The 15,157-nt window shown below is 50.3% G+C and overlaps 1 protein-coding gene across 2 annotated transcripts; it reads left to right on the top strand.

Moving 5' to 3' along the window:
- The first annotated feature begins 3,652 nt into the window (after positions 1-3,652).
- On the top strand, positions 3,653-12,659 carry NAGK (N-acetylglucosamine kinase). 2 transcript variants are annotated; one of them, XM_059659486.1, is made up of 10 exons: positions 3,653-3,839; positions 5,589-5,673; positions 5,802-5,900; positions 6,666-6,807; positions 7,457-7,567; positions 8,223-8,335; positions 10,018-10,105; positions 11,016-11,113; positions 11,603-11,681; positions 12,336-12,659. In XM_059659486.1, exons 1-10 carry the CDS (start codon positions 3,811-3,813, stop codon positions 12,524-12,526), a joined length of 1,035 nt encoding a protein of 344 aa, XP_059515469.1. In that variant the 5' UTR covers positions 3,653-3,810; the 3' UTR covers positions 12,527-12,659. The 2 variants fall into 2 exon arrangements, with proteins under 2 accessions (XP_059515469.1, XP_059515470.1); XM_059659487.1 differs by lacking the exon at positions 3,653-3,839 and adding an exon at positions 4,032-4,054.
- The last annotated feature ends 2,498 nt before the right edge of the window (positions 12,660-15,157 follow it).

Here is a 15,157-nt window from a genome sequence, read left to right as displayed (position 1 = left end):
TTCTCTTTCAGCATTGATGTTTCTATCTCTTTCTCTCTGAAATCAATAAAAATATATATAAGAAAAAGAGAGGTGTGGCTGTGCTTTCATGAACCAAGTCAACACAACCTGTTGACGTCCTCTGCCCCCAAATCATAAGTGGATTTGGAAGGGAAGTTTCCTCCCAGTCTCTTGTGCCTGCTCCCCTATCCCCATGGAAATATGGCCTCCCTGGAGGCACGGGGACAAAGAACAAGACTTCCCGATTCTTAGAGGACGTTACTAACCTCGTGAGCGTCACAGGAGCAGCTGCTGGGGTGTTGCAATCCCACTGCAGAGAGAGTTTAAACTCTTACAAAGCTATCTGGAGGCTAACACTTGTCTGCATTGCAACATCTTTCCCATCTTTCCCTCCCATTACAGTAACTACCCATACCCATAATAAGCAACAACTATTATTTGTGTGAGCCTTGGCTAGTTACTTTGATTTTGGAGCCTTCATTTCCTCACTTGTAATATGTGGTTAGAAATCTCTTTCTCATAGTGTTGTAAGGAGGGATCAAATGAGTGCCTGTTTATGAACTAAATAATGGCATAGGACTGATTTAAAGAAGAAATGGCATTGAATAAAAGATTGATAATAACACTATCAATAATAATACTGCGTTTTACATCTCAGTTCTAGAAAGCTCTCTTATATACTTTTGCTCAGGGACTGAAATATTCCGGTCTGGATGGATAGGAGACAAGATCTAGAAGACCACCACTGTAAAACAGAAATCTGGGAGCCACAAATGTGTGTCACGTGTGTCATCTAAAATTTCCTAGTAGCTATGTGTACAAAAGATAAAAACAGCCTGGCAAAATTAATTTTAATAATACGTCATTTTAACCCACTATCTCCAAAATATTATCATTTCAGTATGTAATTCATGTGAACATTATTGGAGCTATTTTTACATTCTGTTTGGGTGCTACATCTTTGAAGTTCTGTGTTTGTGTTTATTTAGCACATCTCATTTGGGACTAGCCACCCTTCAGGTGCTTGATAGTCACATGTGGCTGCTGTGTCGGACAGCACAAACTGATCAATAATGCATCTAAAAATTAAAGGTCTCTGTAGTGCTTCACAGTTTCCCAAACTCTTGATATTTAAAACCCGTGTCAGCCTGACTAGGCAGATGCTTAGCATCTCCATTTTTAAAAAAATATATTTTATTGATTTTTTACAGAGAGGAAGGGAGAGGGATAGAGAGTCAGAAACATTGATGAGAGAGAAACACTCATCAGCTGCCTCCTGCACACTCCCCACTGGGCATGTGCCCACAACCAAGGTACATGCCCTTGACTGGAATCGAACCTAGGACCCTTCAGTCCACAGGCTGACGCTCTATCCGCTGAGCCAAACCAGTTAGGGCAACATCTCCATTTTTGTAGATGAGCAGCAGCAGCAGCAATTATGTATAATTCACCCAAGGTCATCAGCTGGTAAATGGTGAACTCAAGCCTTGTCTTCAAACTTGACACTTTCTCTTTGACTTCCTTTTCTAACAAGCAATACAGAGGCAAATTAGAATATTGTCAGACCTACAAGTCTCAAGACTCATTGCTCTAGTGCATGAAAAGGCACAGTTCTTTCAAAACTCACTGACAATCTCTTCTCTTCAAAAATCACGCCCAGTTCAATCCCACCAGAATCGGTTAGTGTCATTTGTGGGGTGTGGCCACAGTGTTTGGACAGGTTCAAGCCTTGGACTGATGAGAGGGCACAGTCCTCTCATTGCCACATGCAAGTCCCGGCTTGGATGGCAGAGCCCTCCCAGCACAATTATAGCCAACAGCTATAGTTGTGAGCTTGAGCCTGTGATCCAAACACGTGGCCCCACGTGCCTGAGTGATAGAGTTCAGGTGCATGTAGTGGAGTGGGACTGAAACCCACGAGAATGTTGTAAACAACTTGATCACGCCCTTACTTTGCCTTGTGGCACCTGCTAGAAAATAAAGACACGGCTTGTGGGCATGGGCGCTGTCCATCAGGGGAGCAGTGTCCCTCCGAGACCCAGCTTTCATTCTCATGTCTGTCTTTTCTTAATCCTTTCATCACCCCCACTCGGGATCACCCTTGGCTGTGCCGGCACGGCACAGTCATTATTCTAAAAATACGTGTGTGCTGGATCAAGCACCGTTCAGCTCTGAGGTGCTATGGGTGTAAATAATATACATGGGCATGAAACAACCCTCTCTCTGATAGTTTCTATGACATAGGGATTTAGTTTTTCATTACTCCTGGGGGTTACATTGTAGTGTTTCAGCATCCCAAATAAGTAAGAAATGAGGTGAAGACTCCTCTCTTCCAGTTTAAAACGCACATGCATGTCAAATGTTTACACCAAAGCATAGCCAGACCCAGACGGCTATCCGGGAAAGAGGCTCCTAGTGCAGGATTTCTCTTTAAGAAGATAACAGACACATTGGGGTTTGGGGACAGGCTAGCTTGAGAACTGCCCTGCGAAGGACCAGCACAGAGACTAATGTTCCCAAAAGATGCTAAGGGCAACTGACCACCCTCCTGCCCAGCGGAGCTGCCCCTCATGAGCCCCAGCTTGACTTGGCTAGTTTTTTTGCACCTTCGAAGGGTGGTGGCTGGAGGGCAACAAAAGGCTTGTAAAGCTTGTACCTGCTACTTTGTCCGGAAGTCTACGTCCCCACAAATACCCTTGTCAAATGAACTCAAAAAGAGCCTGGAGTCTTCGCTAGTAAATTATATTTATTCAAAGCTCTTGGAGTTTGCAGCTAGGAACACAGCTAGGCAAAACCCCAGAAGTATCCCAAAGGAGAAAAGTTAAAAGTTCTTAGAGTAAAAAATATATATTCTTGAGAATTATCAGTTCTGCATTCTGAGTCCTAGGTCTGGTCCACACGGTTATCAAACAGATGTCAGGCAGTCGGGATGATGGATGCCAGGTGGTCCAGAGGAGGGGTGCCAGGCCTGGTCGCACCCAGTGGTCTGGATAACGGATGTCATGCGGGCATGTATGGGAGTCCTTCAGGGCTAGAGGATTACCCGCAGTCCAGATCTATATCCAGGCATTGATGCAGGATTGGGAAACTCAAAAAAAGTTTAAGTTCCCAGGGTAGTTAGAATTAAGAATGAGCTCTTTTCTCATGCCTCAGCCTTCACAATGTTAATAATTTGAGCACCTTGGTTAAAATGTGTCTATTTTAAATATTCCCTATCTTCACTTTTTTCCTCACATACCTCCCCTCCCCCCACCTTCCAAGAACTGAACTGAACTAAACGCCCTTCTCCGGGCCAAGGCCAAGGCCAGTCTCCAGCAGCCCTCCGTCCCCAGCCGCGTCTGGAGTCTCCAGGGGATGCGTAATCATAACGCGCAGCATCAAGTCTGCGGGAGGGTCTCCGGCGCACGTGGCACTTGCGCCATCGCCAGCCAGGTGGTGGGTGGAACACTACACTTTTTGGAGGCGCTGCGACACCCCTGGCCCGGGTGCGCACCTACCCGGCCCCAAACCGGCGGGAAGCGGGTGTCGGTCCCGCACCGCAGCGGGGCCACCGTCTACGTGGCTCCCGGGCAGTGCGCACGCGCGAGGCGGGGCCGCCAGCACCTTCCGGGGCCGAGGGGCGGGCAGCACAGGGGCGCGTCCGGCGGGGCCGGCTCCTCCGCCGGGGATCCGGGGCCCATCTCGGAAGCAGGGCCAGGCGCTGGGGCGGGGCCTGCGCGCCCGGAGCCGCTGAGGAGCGCCCTCGTCCAGCCGGGAGTCCCGCCCGGGCGGGTAGCAGACGGCGCGATCTGCGGCGGCGGCAACCTCAGCATGGCCGCGCTCTACGGGGGTGTAGAGGGGTGAGTGCGGCCGGGTGGAGGGAGCCCAGGAGGGGCGTCCTGCCAGCGGCTTGGCCCTGCCCCTGCCCCTGCCCGAGGGCGGGGCGGAAGAAAGGCCGTGGACGGGCCGGTGGCCTCCCGCCTCCCGCCTCCGAGACCGGCCACTTGGGCTGCGGGGCTGCGGGGCCTTGCAGAGCAGGTTCTGTGCACGCGCGGCGGTGCCTTTGCTCGCGCGGGTGCGTGTCCTGCCGGGGCTCTGCGGGTGCCACGGCCACACCCGGGGCGGGGCGGCGGGGGGGCTCCTTTGTGTTTCACGGCGGGACCACGCCCCTTTCCCCAGGAACTACCCACTCGTCTGTTCCCCATTCCCGACCCCATGGAGGGTTTTGCAGAACAGGTGTCAGGTGTGAAGTTGCTGGCCTGGCGGGTGGGGAGGGAGAGTGGGTGGAAGCCGGGACAGAGATCTTTGCCAGAGAGTGTCTGGGAGCTGGGGCCGCTGGAACCAGGGTGCTAGCCGGGCTTGGTCCCTCCAGGCTCCTGACCCTGGAAAGAGCCCTGTTATTCTTGCATTTTTCCTGCTCAGAAGATTGTCTCCTGGACTTTTTGTAGAGGCAAGACTTTTACCCAGTATAGGCTTCAGTTCCCACTTATGTATAAAGTGAGAAGAGAGATGAAGGGGATGATCGCCAAGTCTCCTGCCAGTGACAACATTCTCTGAATCCGGGTGCATCAAATCAGAGCATAATAGAGGTGGCTGTTGCCTCAGCCAGGGCACTGTGGAATCTGAATTGGATTACTTATATGGCAGCCACATCTCTGCTCGCGCATGGACCACACCATGTTTTTTTCACATGCATTGTTAAAGTTGATCTTCCCCATCCTGTACTATTGCCCTTTTTAAAACAAACAAACAAACAAACAAACAAACAACAACAAAAACCTAAGTACAAGAGTTTGGATTCATCCCTGTTATATGTATAAGATATGACCCGTTTTCCCCCCCAGTTTGTCAAGAGGTTCTTTTCCGTGTTGAATCTCATGCATTAACTTCCCCTTGAAACTTCTTGTCACTTTTTAGTTTGGTCAGCAGGTCTTCAGTGTCCTCTTCTGATAGTCTCAAAAGTACTGATCGGTATAGAAACATACATCACACCACCACAGACCTCCCTCCAAACTTCCATTTCCCCCAGGAGTAAGCATGTGACCGTTTAGTTGCGTACGTGGGTATAAACTCCTGCCACCTGGCCAGTGTTTCTCACCAGGGTGTCTTCAAGACCTTGGCAGCTGGGGCTGGATCTTGCCAGGCAGCCTTCAGCTTTTGTGAGAAGCAGAGAGATGTGCCATTCTCTCGTCATATTTAGTGAGTGTTGCCTGTGCTAGGGGTGAGGATAAATGATCTGGAACTTGTGGTCTAGTGAGAGGCAGACAGAAAAACACTGAATACACTCAATACAGAGGAATCCTTAAAAGTTCTGGGGGCAGCGACTTGGCTTAGCTAATGGAGCTATGTGAGTGGGCCACACGCCAGAGGTTTCAAGGACTAGCTGACGTATAAGTAGGGCCTTGCAGGATAAGTGGGATGTCCCCAGGGGAAGCTGAGCAGGACCTCTCAGAGCCCAGGAGCACCAACAGCCACCAAACCACGGGGGTGGGTTTGGGGATGGCGACTGGGTTTACTGGAGCAGTCTCTGTCACACGGGCTCTGTGACAGGGACTGCACAAGCTTAGCTGTACCTTCAGGTTTTTCTGAGCAAGACTCGTGTTCTGTAGGGGAGGAACGCGGTCCAAGGTCCTTCTACTCTCAGAGGATGGGCAGATCCTGGCAGAAGCGGACGGACTCAGCACAAACCACTGGGTAAAGGCCGCACTGAGGGGCTTGGTTGTGGTTTTATTCTCTGTAACTCCTGGTCAGGGGTAGCAGCCTGTAGGGGCAGCACAGGTGTGCAGGCCTCTGTAACTCCTCCTTCCCTTGACTGGGGCCAGCTGATCGGGACAGACAAGTGTGTGGAGAGGATCAACGAGATGGTGAGCAGGGCCAAGCAGAAAGCAGGAGTGGATCCTCTGGTGCCTCTACGAAGCTTGGTGAGTCTGGGGTAGAGCCTGGGAGATGAGTCACAGCAACACTGAGGAAGCGCGTTTGAGCTAGATGAGTCCGATGGCCTTGACTGCAGAGGAAAGACCTTGGAGGCTTATTCTCTGGTCTAGAAACTCGCACGCGCTCACCTATTCTTGTGGCTTCAGTTGTCATGTACAAGCCATAACGGTTGGAAGAGCACCGGGCTTTGGGGAGCCACTGCAACCTTGGTGTGTCACTCAGCATCTCTGTGACCCTCCTTTTCCTCGTTTGGAAAGTGCAGAGAACAGGAGCTGCCTCAGAGTTGCTGGGAGAGTAAAATGACATGACACACTCTGAAGTGGTTGGCAGAGACCCTGACCCATAAGCGCTTACTACGTGAGCTCTTCTTCCCAGCTCAGGCCTCTCTCCCAAGTTGCTTGTAGCCTTGGCTTCTCCCTGGACACGTCCTCAGTGAGATGTTCTGCAGGCACAGCCCAACCCCATGTATTCCCGACCACGCTTGTCTCTCCTCAACCTGCTCCTCTGCCTAATTTTTCTGTTAAGGGCACTGCTGTCATCCTAAGCTCCACACTTGGCATCGTTGAATCCCCAGTCCATTTCCTGTCCAGGCCACAATCTTCCAAGGGGTTAGCATGTGGGGTGGAAGGAAGACGGGCTGGAGAAGCACCGCCCACATGTAGAGAGCAGCGGGCAGGTAGCAGGAGGGGTGCGGGTTGAGAAAGGAGCTGGGTCTACATCTTGTTTGCTTGCTCACCTCCCCCGTGGCCTAGGGCCTATCCCTGAGCGGTGGGGAGCAGGAGGACGCGGTGAGGATCCTGATGGAGGAGCTGAGGGGCCGATTTCCCTACCTGAGCGAAAGCTACGTAATCACCACCGATGCCGCTGGCTCCATCGCCACAGCTACGCCGGATGGTGAGGTTGAGAAATTTTTCTTGGGAAAGCTTCTTAGCTGGGAGAATTTGTCTTGCAAATATCTGGCAGGCAACCTCCGTCATATCCCCTCCCCCTTTAATTAGCTTGAGTCCCTGCCAGTGCAAAGACTGGACAGGAGGGAAGGCAAGAGGCTATCTTTCATGAGAAGCAAGACCTAAGACTCCATCCCGAAGGAAGCTGGTCCTGAGGCTGGCCGAGGAAAGCAGTAAATGCTGAGGAAATAAAAAAAAAAGGGAAGAGGAGCTTTGATAGGAGTGTAAAAAGCCTCGGTACCACAAGACTGGCATATTGATAAGGTGGCTTAGGCTGTTGACTATTACTGTGAGTAGGATCCAGCACCATCCCTGGCATATAGTAGGTACTCAGTAAAGCAGATAGTCACTGGAAGGCTGGCTGGGCAAGGGGACACAGGCTCCTATTCTCTCTGTCCCCAGAGAAGGGCTGTATGTGATTGGAGTTGCTCTGAGAGCTGGTCCCCCACCTTAGCAGGAAACTAGCTCATTTTTCTCTGCAGGGCTGGGGGCGATCCCTGGCCCGGGCTGGTGTTTGTCCATTCTTCAGTTGGAAGCTGTGCGCTCGCTGTGTGCAGTGCGTTGGCCACACTGAGCCCCGTGTGCCCTTTCCCCAGGTGGGATCGTGCTCATCTCTGGGACAGGCTCCAACTGCAGGCTCATCAACCCAGATGGCTCTGAGAGTGGCTGCGGTGGCTGGGGCCACATGATGGGGGACGAGGGCTCAGGTGAGCTCACACCGACTGGGCCTGGCTCAGGGTCCTGGACCTTCCCTGCCTGCAGCTCTTCAATCTTCTCTCTTGCCCTCAACCTGCTGACCCCTTGGGGCTTTCTGGGGACAGCTCCTGAGTCGATGGTCCTGAGTACAAAACAATGACTGAGAGAGCGTAGAGATGCAAATGCTGGACAAGTGGCTGCCTTGCTCTTCAGCAGTGATATGCACCCCGGATTCAGGTTCATGCCTCAGCATAATAGCTGTTGACTACGTGTGTTGGCTTTGGAGCCCTGGGGAGGAATTGACACTATGTGGTTAAGGCCATGGAGGCCAGGAGATGCTCTGCTCTTCTGCTAATGGGAAGGGGATATAGAAGCTTCTCCTGCTATCACATCTGTATAGGCAGCAGTTGTAGGTTTTCATAGGGGCCCTTGGGGTCCAGTTCCTAGCAGCTGGTGTGACACAGCATCACCTGTCTGTCTTCCCCCTCCAGCTTTCCCTTATGTGATCCGTCAGATACAGTTCAATTAGAGGCCCCCTGTCTGGGAATCGGGGCACCTAACTTGCTATAGTATCCATGCCGACTGCGAACCCTTCTAGGTCTGAGGTTCCTTCCCTGTGAGCTTGGGGAGCTTGCCCCCTCTTCTAGCCCTCTCTGCTCTCCACAGCCTACTGGATTGCACACCAGGCAGTGAAAATAGTGTTCGACTCCATCGACAACCTAGAGGCAGCTCCTCATGACATTGGCTACGTCAAACAGGCCATGTTCAGCTACTTCCAGGTACTCCCCCTGCCCCTGGTACACACGCACACCTGGGGTAGGGCAGTGGGAGACTGAGCAGGAGTGATGCAAGAGAGGGACTGGGTGAGCCAAAGGAAAGTCGGGGTGAGTTGTGGGTCAGAGCTAGAGGATAGAGAAGTCATAGGTGAGGACAGGATTTGGATCGATGTGGCGGTACATTCCAGGAGGGTATCAGGCCTGAGGGAGGAGTAGGTGAGGGATGGGTGGTTAGCCACACTTCATTCTTGGGCAGCTGGACCCTGCTGGGAGGTGAAGGCAGATGACATTCTAAGCTGGAATGAGGAGTGCAGAGTGAGATCAGGAAACGGTGCTCACAGACGGAGACGGGGGTAAAGTCCGAACAGATACGTTAGACAGCAAGCTGTTTCGGCCTGTGTGGGTCAGGGAGGAGAGGCATTAGGAGGTGGACTGGGAGAGTTCTCAGGGAGGTGTGGCCTCCTACCCAGGCTATCGGGGATTGAATTTCCTTCTTGTCTCAGCTGTGCTTATTTGTAGTGGGTTTGGAAATAGCTGAGTTTATCTGAGCCAGAGGTAAAATGTGGGAAGCGGAGAAGGAAGAGAATATAGATGTAATAGACATCTCTCTGGGTGAGGGCCACTTAGGTGAGCTGGGGATGGGGTCTGGGAAAGAGATTAGAAATATAGGAGGTAGGACCTGTATTTTCAAGACTCATAGGTTGATGATTATAGAGAAACTGGCCTGGGCCAAGCTGAGGAATAGGAATAGCAACTGCTATAGGAAGTGGAGGGTAAGGTATGCTGACTCAGCAACTGGTTCAAAATCCCAGTGATATATCTACCACTCCCTCTCTTATCCTTTGGTCATTTTTATAAGGTAATTGTAGAGAGTAAATAAGTACTCTTTATAATAGTAATACATTGCTGTAGGAGCTCAAATTTTAGCCCCTCTTCTTCCGTGTTAGTGATGTATCTGGGGAATCACTGGTTCCTCAGGACCTTCAGAGGTGTTCCTGGTTTGTTAAGTTTGTTGGGATAGAAGAAGGACCTTCTGTGGCCAAATAAGTTTGGGGAAACAAATAGATTTCTTGGTTCAGGACTTCTCAGAGCCTTTAACTTGCTAATGTGCACTGTGAATCTCTAAGGGAGAGTTACAGTGTGCAGTAGTCTTTAGAGCCCTTTGATCAAATAAATCTGTTCACGAACACCTCAGGGAACTACAGAACACACTTTGGTGAGCAGAGATCTGTGCTCTGTCCAAACTAATCTGTAAGGAGCAATGGAGCTTTTGTTGGGAGAACAAAGAACTTAAATGAGAAATCTCAAATCCTTGCATTCTCTCTAGAGCAGCGGTTCTCAACCTATGGGTCACGACCCCTTTGGGGGTCGAACGACCCTTTCACAGGGGTCGCCTAAGACCATTGGAAAACACATATATAATTACATATTGTTTTTGTGACTAATCACTATGCTTTAATTATGTTCAATTTGTAACAATGAAATCGGGGGTCACCACAACATGAGGAACTGTATTAAAGGGTCGCGGCATTAGGAAGGTTGAGAACCACTGCTCTAGAGCTTAAAAGAACAAACGTTCCACCTTTTCAATCAGTAGAGACATGAGGAAGGTCACCTTGGATGGGCAGACTGAGGATTTTCCTTTGCTTCTGACAACTATCTTGTACCTTTTCTCTGCCTCTCAGGTGCCAGATCGACTAGGAATCCTCGTACACCTATATAGGGACTTTGATAAATCCAGGTTTGCTGGGTTTTGCCGGAAAATTGCAGAAGGTACTGGAGGTGGGGCGGGGTTTGTTCCCCTGGTGGGAAGGGGGCCGCAGTGGAGGAAGGTTCAGGTGGGGACTGGCAGCCAGTTTGATCTCCCTTTGACCAAGTGGCCTCAGGTCTCTGCCGCCATGGGCCTTGGGGTGAGGCGGGACACACAGTTGTACTGACAGCTGCTTTATGCTACCCGTTTCTCTTGGCAGCTATCGTGGCTTGTGCAGGCTGTACGTCCATTTCTGAAAAATTTATGAAGCACGTGTCCTTTGGGCAAATCTGTAACTTTTTTTAAACCAATGGTACCCAAAGAATACTAGAGGATCCTGGAGCGGTTAGGCACGTTTGGCTGGGCGTCAGGAGTAGCTGAACCATAGGGCTTACTTGTCTGCACGCCACTCTTTCTCCACTGTACGGTCCACACTTCCTTAACTTGGATTCCTGCAGCCTCAGGGCATTGGAGGGTCCTGCTGGCAGGAGGCCCCTTCAGAACAGAGCTGGGAAGGAACTGACCAATAGCAGACTGTTGAAGGAGGGTGGGGGGCCCTGACAGGAGCACCAGCCAGCTGCTCAAGTAGAGTCCTGAGTCCCCAGAGCCGAGACCTTCTGGGACAGACTCCATAACTCCGTGTAAGCGGAGTGTGAGCCCGGGGCCAGGGTGCTTCTCTAGTGGGGGGCGTCCCTTCTCAAGTGCCTAGAACGAGCCACCTCCATCCAGGACACCCTTCCTAGGGAGAAGGGCCTGGTAGGGGTCGGGGAAGTAAGGGTGTAGTGGCAGCTTTGGAGGCTGACTTGCCTACATGCCCTGAGGTGGGCATCATTCCCCACTTAGACCTAGCTGTTGCTGCCCTGCACCAGAGAGCGGGCACTGAGCACTGGCAGCTCCCTAGGAACTCACCGCTCCCCCCCTTCCCTCCCCCAGGTGCTCAGCAGGGAGACCCCCTCTCCCGGTACATCTTCAGGAAGGCTGGGGAGATGCTGGGCAGGCACGTCGTGGCGGTGTTGCCTGAGATTGACCCGGTGAGTTGAGGCGGGAGCTGCTGGGCCAGGTTTGGCCCTTTCCCATGAGGGGTGAAACAGTCCCATCGAACTCTGTAAATTGGATATGATCTTAAATGAAAACTTGGGTTTGAGAAAAATTTTGTAGAATGTCTATGACACAAAAAAGTTCTTTGGTCCAGTGCCTCCTGCCTGTGGCTGGTCCGTGATCTTTCTTTATATGTAGAGCATTGGTTCAATGTGGTAACGGGCTCCCCGCTTTCAGTCATGTTTCTGCCCATTTCCCTCTCTTCTTGCTCCTTCCTCTGTTGCTGCTCAATGCTTTTTCCTTTCCCCACTCCCCCTTGCCTTTGTGAATCTCCCTATTTTCCTTTTTCCCCCCTTGAGTTCACCTCTGGTTCTCGACTAGTGGCGTGTACGTGGGATAGGGAGCGCTGGTTCTAAGATTATCCCCTTCAGCATCAGCATCGGAGACTTGGTCACCCCCACTGTCCATTTCTCTCTGTCCAGGTCTTGTTCAAAGGGGAGATTGGCCTCCCCATCCTGTGTGTGGGCTCTGTGTGGAAGAGCTGGGAGCTGCTGAAGGAAGGTGAGTGTGTGTGTGTGGGGGGGGTGGGGGGTGGGGGGGGTTGAGGGGAGGGCAAGGGTGAGGGATGGTGCGGGAAGAGGTGGCTCAGGAAAGCTCTCTGCTCCAGGGAGGACTTGGGTCCTGAGGCCACTGATGCCTCAGCTCCAGGCCCTCAGCCTTCAGTCTGCCAGGGAGCCCTCGTACAAGGTCCCATCCAGCTTCTTTGAATTCTTAAAAAGATGTTCTTTTCCAAAGGATTTATTAAATAACACCATTTTTTTAAATTAAAGACAAATCTAACTTAAAATCAGAGCTTCAGACCAGCGTGTGGTGACATCCCTCGTCTCAACAGTGTCCTAGCCAGAAGGAACGAAACGGGCCTTCTTGCCCTTGCCGCCTTGGGCAACTCTGGTTCCATTAGGCTCTGAAGTAGCGCAAGGGCCCGTGCTCCTTGGAGCTCCCGGCATCGGGCACTGGGGACAGCTGGCTCCAGTTCCCCCGTCGTTACTGGGCTCACGCACTGGTGCACACCTGTTGGGATCTGGCGTGTGGGTCCCCTGGGACCTGTACGGGAATGCCTCAGGGCGCGGGCCTCTCTCCTCGATCTTTCCCCACCGTGGGCTCCATCACAGGGCGTTGGTCTCCTTCATCTGTCCTCTGCACTCTTTCCTCCAGGTTTCCTGTTGGCGCTGACCCAGGGCAGAGAGATCCAGGCTCAGAACTCCTTCTCCAGCTTCACCCTGATGAAGCTCAATCACTCCTCTGCCCTGGGCGGGGCCAGCCTAGGGGCCAGGCACATCGGGCACCTCCTCCCCTTGGACTACAGCGTCAATGCCGTTGCCTTCTACTCTTATACCTTCTCCTAGGGGGCTGGCCCTGGCTCCACCCCCTCCGTGGCCAGTGGACAATGGGTGCTGGGAGGGAAGGGGCTTTTTTTTCCTTTTCCTTTTTTTTTTTTCCAAAGGAAAAACAGAGAAAATAAATGCACTTTACCCACTCCCCAGTTGGATTGTGTTGTGAAGCACACTTGCTATGTACGTTCAGTGCACCTGCCTGCAGGTGGCCCAGAGGGCTCAGGAATGGGTTTAGCCCAGGGTTTAAAGCCCCACCCCAGGTACTTGGCCTGTGGATTACAGTGCTTGGCCTGCAGTTGGACTTACAGTTTATCTGTGTGCCACCCCTCCCCCAGTGTTAGCATACTCCTGCTGCTGCTGCCAGTTAACCTGTGTCCTCAATTTTCTGTCAAAGTGTGTAATGATCTCTGCCAGAGCATTTCAGTGGAACTGAATGTTCTCCATGCAAAACATCACCAGGAATGACCTTAGACACACCACACCCTCTCCTGAGAGTGCCACATAGAATTTAGGGGACAGGATGCAAATCTCATCTGGGAGGATTGGTACTTAGGGGTGAACAGCACATTTTGCAGTTTTCTGCGTAAATGAGTCCTTTGAGAGGTTATGAGGATGGCTGAGATCCAAGGCCAACTAGATACAATTTAACTAGGTGCCTACCTATTCTGGGATAGCCTGGCTCTGATTACAGCAGGACACTTTGCATCTGTTGTGTAGCACTGGGAAAGGTGAACATCAGTGAAGAGGAGACATGATTCCTGTCCTTTGGATAATGTAGTTTGACAAGCCCAAAGTTTCCTGTTCTGCTGACCATACTGCTTAGTGAAGGCTGAAGTCCTTGATTAATAGTGGCTACCTCTCTAGGTGTTGAGAGTGTAAGCTGTTAGAAGGCATGGATTATATCCTGGATATCAGTTCTCAAACAATGTATGTTATTCTAGAACTTGTTTTAAACCCAGATTTCTGTTTTCTCCCCCCTCTATAAGGTATCTTATTCAATAAGTCAAAGATCAGATAGGGAATTTTCTAGTTTTAAAATTTTTTTTGTTAATCCTCACCCAAGGATATTTTTCCATTGATTTTTATTTAGGAAGAGTAGAAGAGGGAAAGACAGAAACATCAATGTGAAAGAAACACATCAGTTGGTTGCCACGCCCCCTACCAGGGCCTGGGCTGGGGAGGAGCCTGCAACCAAGGTATGTGCCCTTGACCAGAATTGAACCTGGGACCCTTTAGTCCACAGGCCGACACTCAAACCAGCTAGGGTGAGATAGGGAATTTTCATTTACTCTGAACACCTTTTGTCATTTCTGCTGCAGAGGTCCAGGATCTGCATTTGAGGGAGCGCTACCTTAAAGCTTTTGAATTCTGATTAGGTCCTGGAAGGGGACTTGATATTTGTTTCCCAAGCCAGATGACACTTATTTCATAGTGTGTAAGAGAATGGCAGCAGTTCTCATTCCAACGGGTCTGGCCCAACATAGTAAGGTGGAGCTTTGAGCAATGAGAACTCAAGCCAAGTCCCTTCCAAAGGGACAGCCAGACATCTTTGTATCTAGCTGTGGCCCAACCCACTGGGGTCCAGCTCTCAGCAAGTCTAATACATCATTTGGTAAAGAGCTGGCAAAGAGAATAGGGAAACATTGGAGATGCCTTTGCTATATCTCTGACCTAATAACACTGTTAATGAGCAGTGAACTTTGGAGAACATTTTTACATGTCAAGATCAAGCAGTATTTTAGATTTAGAATCTAAAACTTTATTGGTGAAGAGTTTAAAATAGAAGCCTTAGCTTTCTTACCACTGTCTAGGCCAGCGGTGGGCAAACTTTTTGACTCGAGGGCCACAATGGGTTCTTAAACTGGACCGGAGGGCCGGAACAAAAGCATAGATGGAGTGTTTGTGTGAACTAATATAAATTCAAAGTAAACATCATTACATAAAAGGGTACGGTCTTTTTTTTTTTTTTAGTTTTATTCATTTCAAACGGGCCGTAGTTTGCCCACGGCTGGTCTAGGCTCTGCTATTCCAACTGGACAATGGAGGATTTAGAGCTGAGCAAGAGCACATCATAACTGATTTTTTTTTTTAGTGCCAGCACATAGGTTGTTACCACAGTAGCACTGGCACCTAGGACAGTGCTTGGGACCTAGCAGGCTCTCAGACTTGTTCAATATTTGAAAGGCAGATACAGAATCCTTATTTTCTACATAAGAGTCAGTTTTGCCCAGAAACAGGAAAAATAACAGCTATCCAGTTTCCCTTCAAACCCAAGGTTTTCCTGTTACAATTTGTTTGTTCAGAGCTGTACATAGTATTACCACTATTGCTACCAAATATTAAGGAAGTATTTTGAAATTAAATTTAGTCTAATTGTCACACTGGCCCTAGGAAGGAGGTGTCAGCTTTATAAACAAACAAGTTCAGACCGAAAACACAAAGGAAGTGGAGAAGGTGGCATTCACACAGGGCAAGGCTTAATATTATAACACTATTTGGAATGGAAAATTATACAACTAAAACTATGATCAATCTTGAGACAAAAAAAATCTCTCGCAAACACACACACGTATACCACACCACCTGTATAGTGCGATTATATAATAACCCAACCTTAGGAAAAAGAGTTCCACTGCCAGAAAA

The sequence above is a fragment of the Myotis daubentonii genome, chromosome 12, assembly GCF_963259705.1.
Source record: "Myotis daubentonii chromosome 12, mMyoDau2.1, whole genome shotgun sequence".
NCBI lineage: Eukaryota > Metazoa > Chordata > Mammalia > Chiroptera > Vespertilionidae > Myotis > Myotis daubentonii.
This window is presented reverse-complemented; position numbering and strand designations above follow the sequence as displayed.

What these genes read in the sequence shown, in the direction of transcription:
- NAGK (XM_059659486.1), top strand. Translation starts at nt 3,811, where the DNA reads ATGGCCGCGCTCTACGGGGGTGTAGAGGG. An exon ending in TGGTGCCTCTACGAAGCTTG is followed by an intron (nt 5,901 to 6,665) that starts GTGAGTCTGGGG and finishes CCCGTGGCCTAG; the next exon opens with GGCCTATCCCTGAGCGGTGG. An exon ending in GATGGGGGACGAGGGCTCAG is followed by an intron (nt 7,568 to 8,222) that starts GTGAGCTCACAC and finishes TGCTCTCCACAG; the next exon opens with CCTACTGGATTGCACACCAG.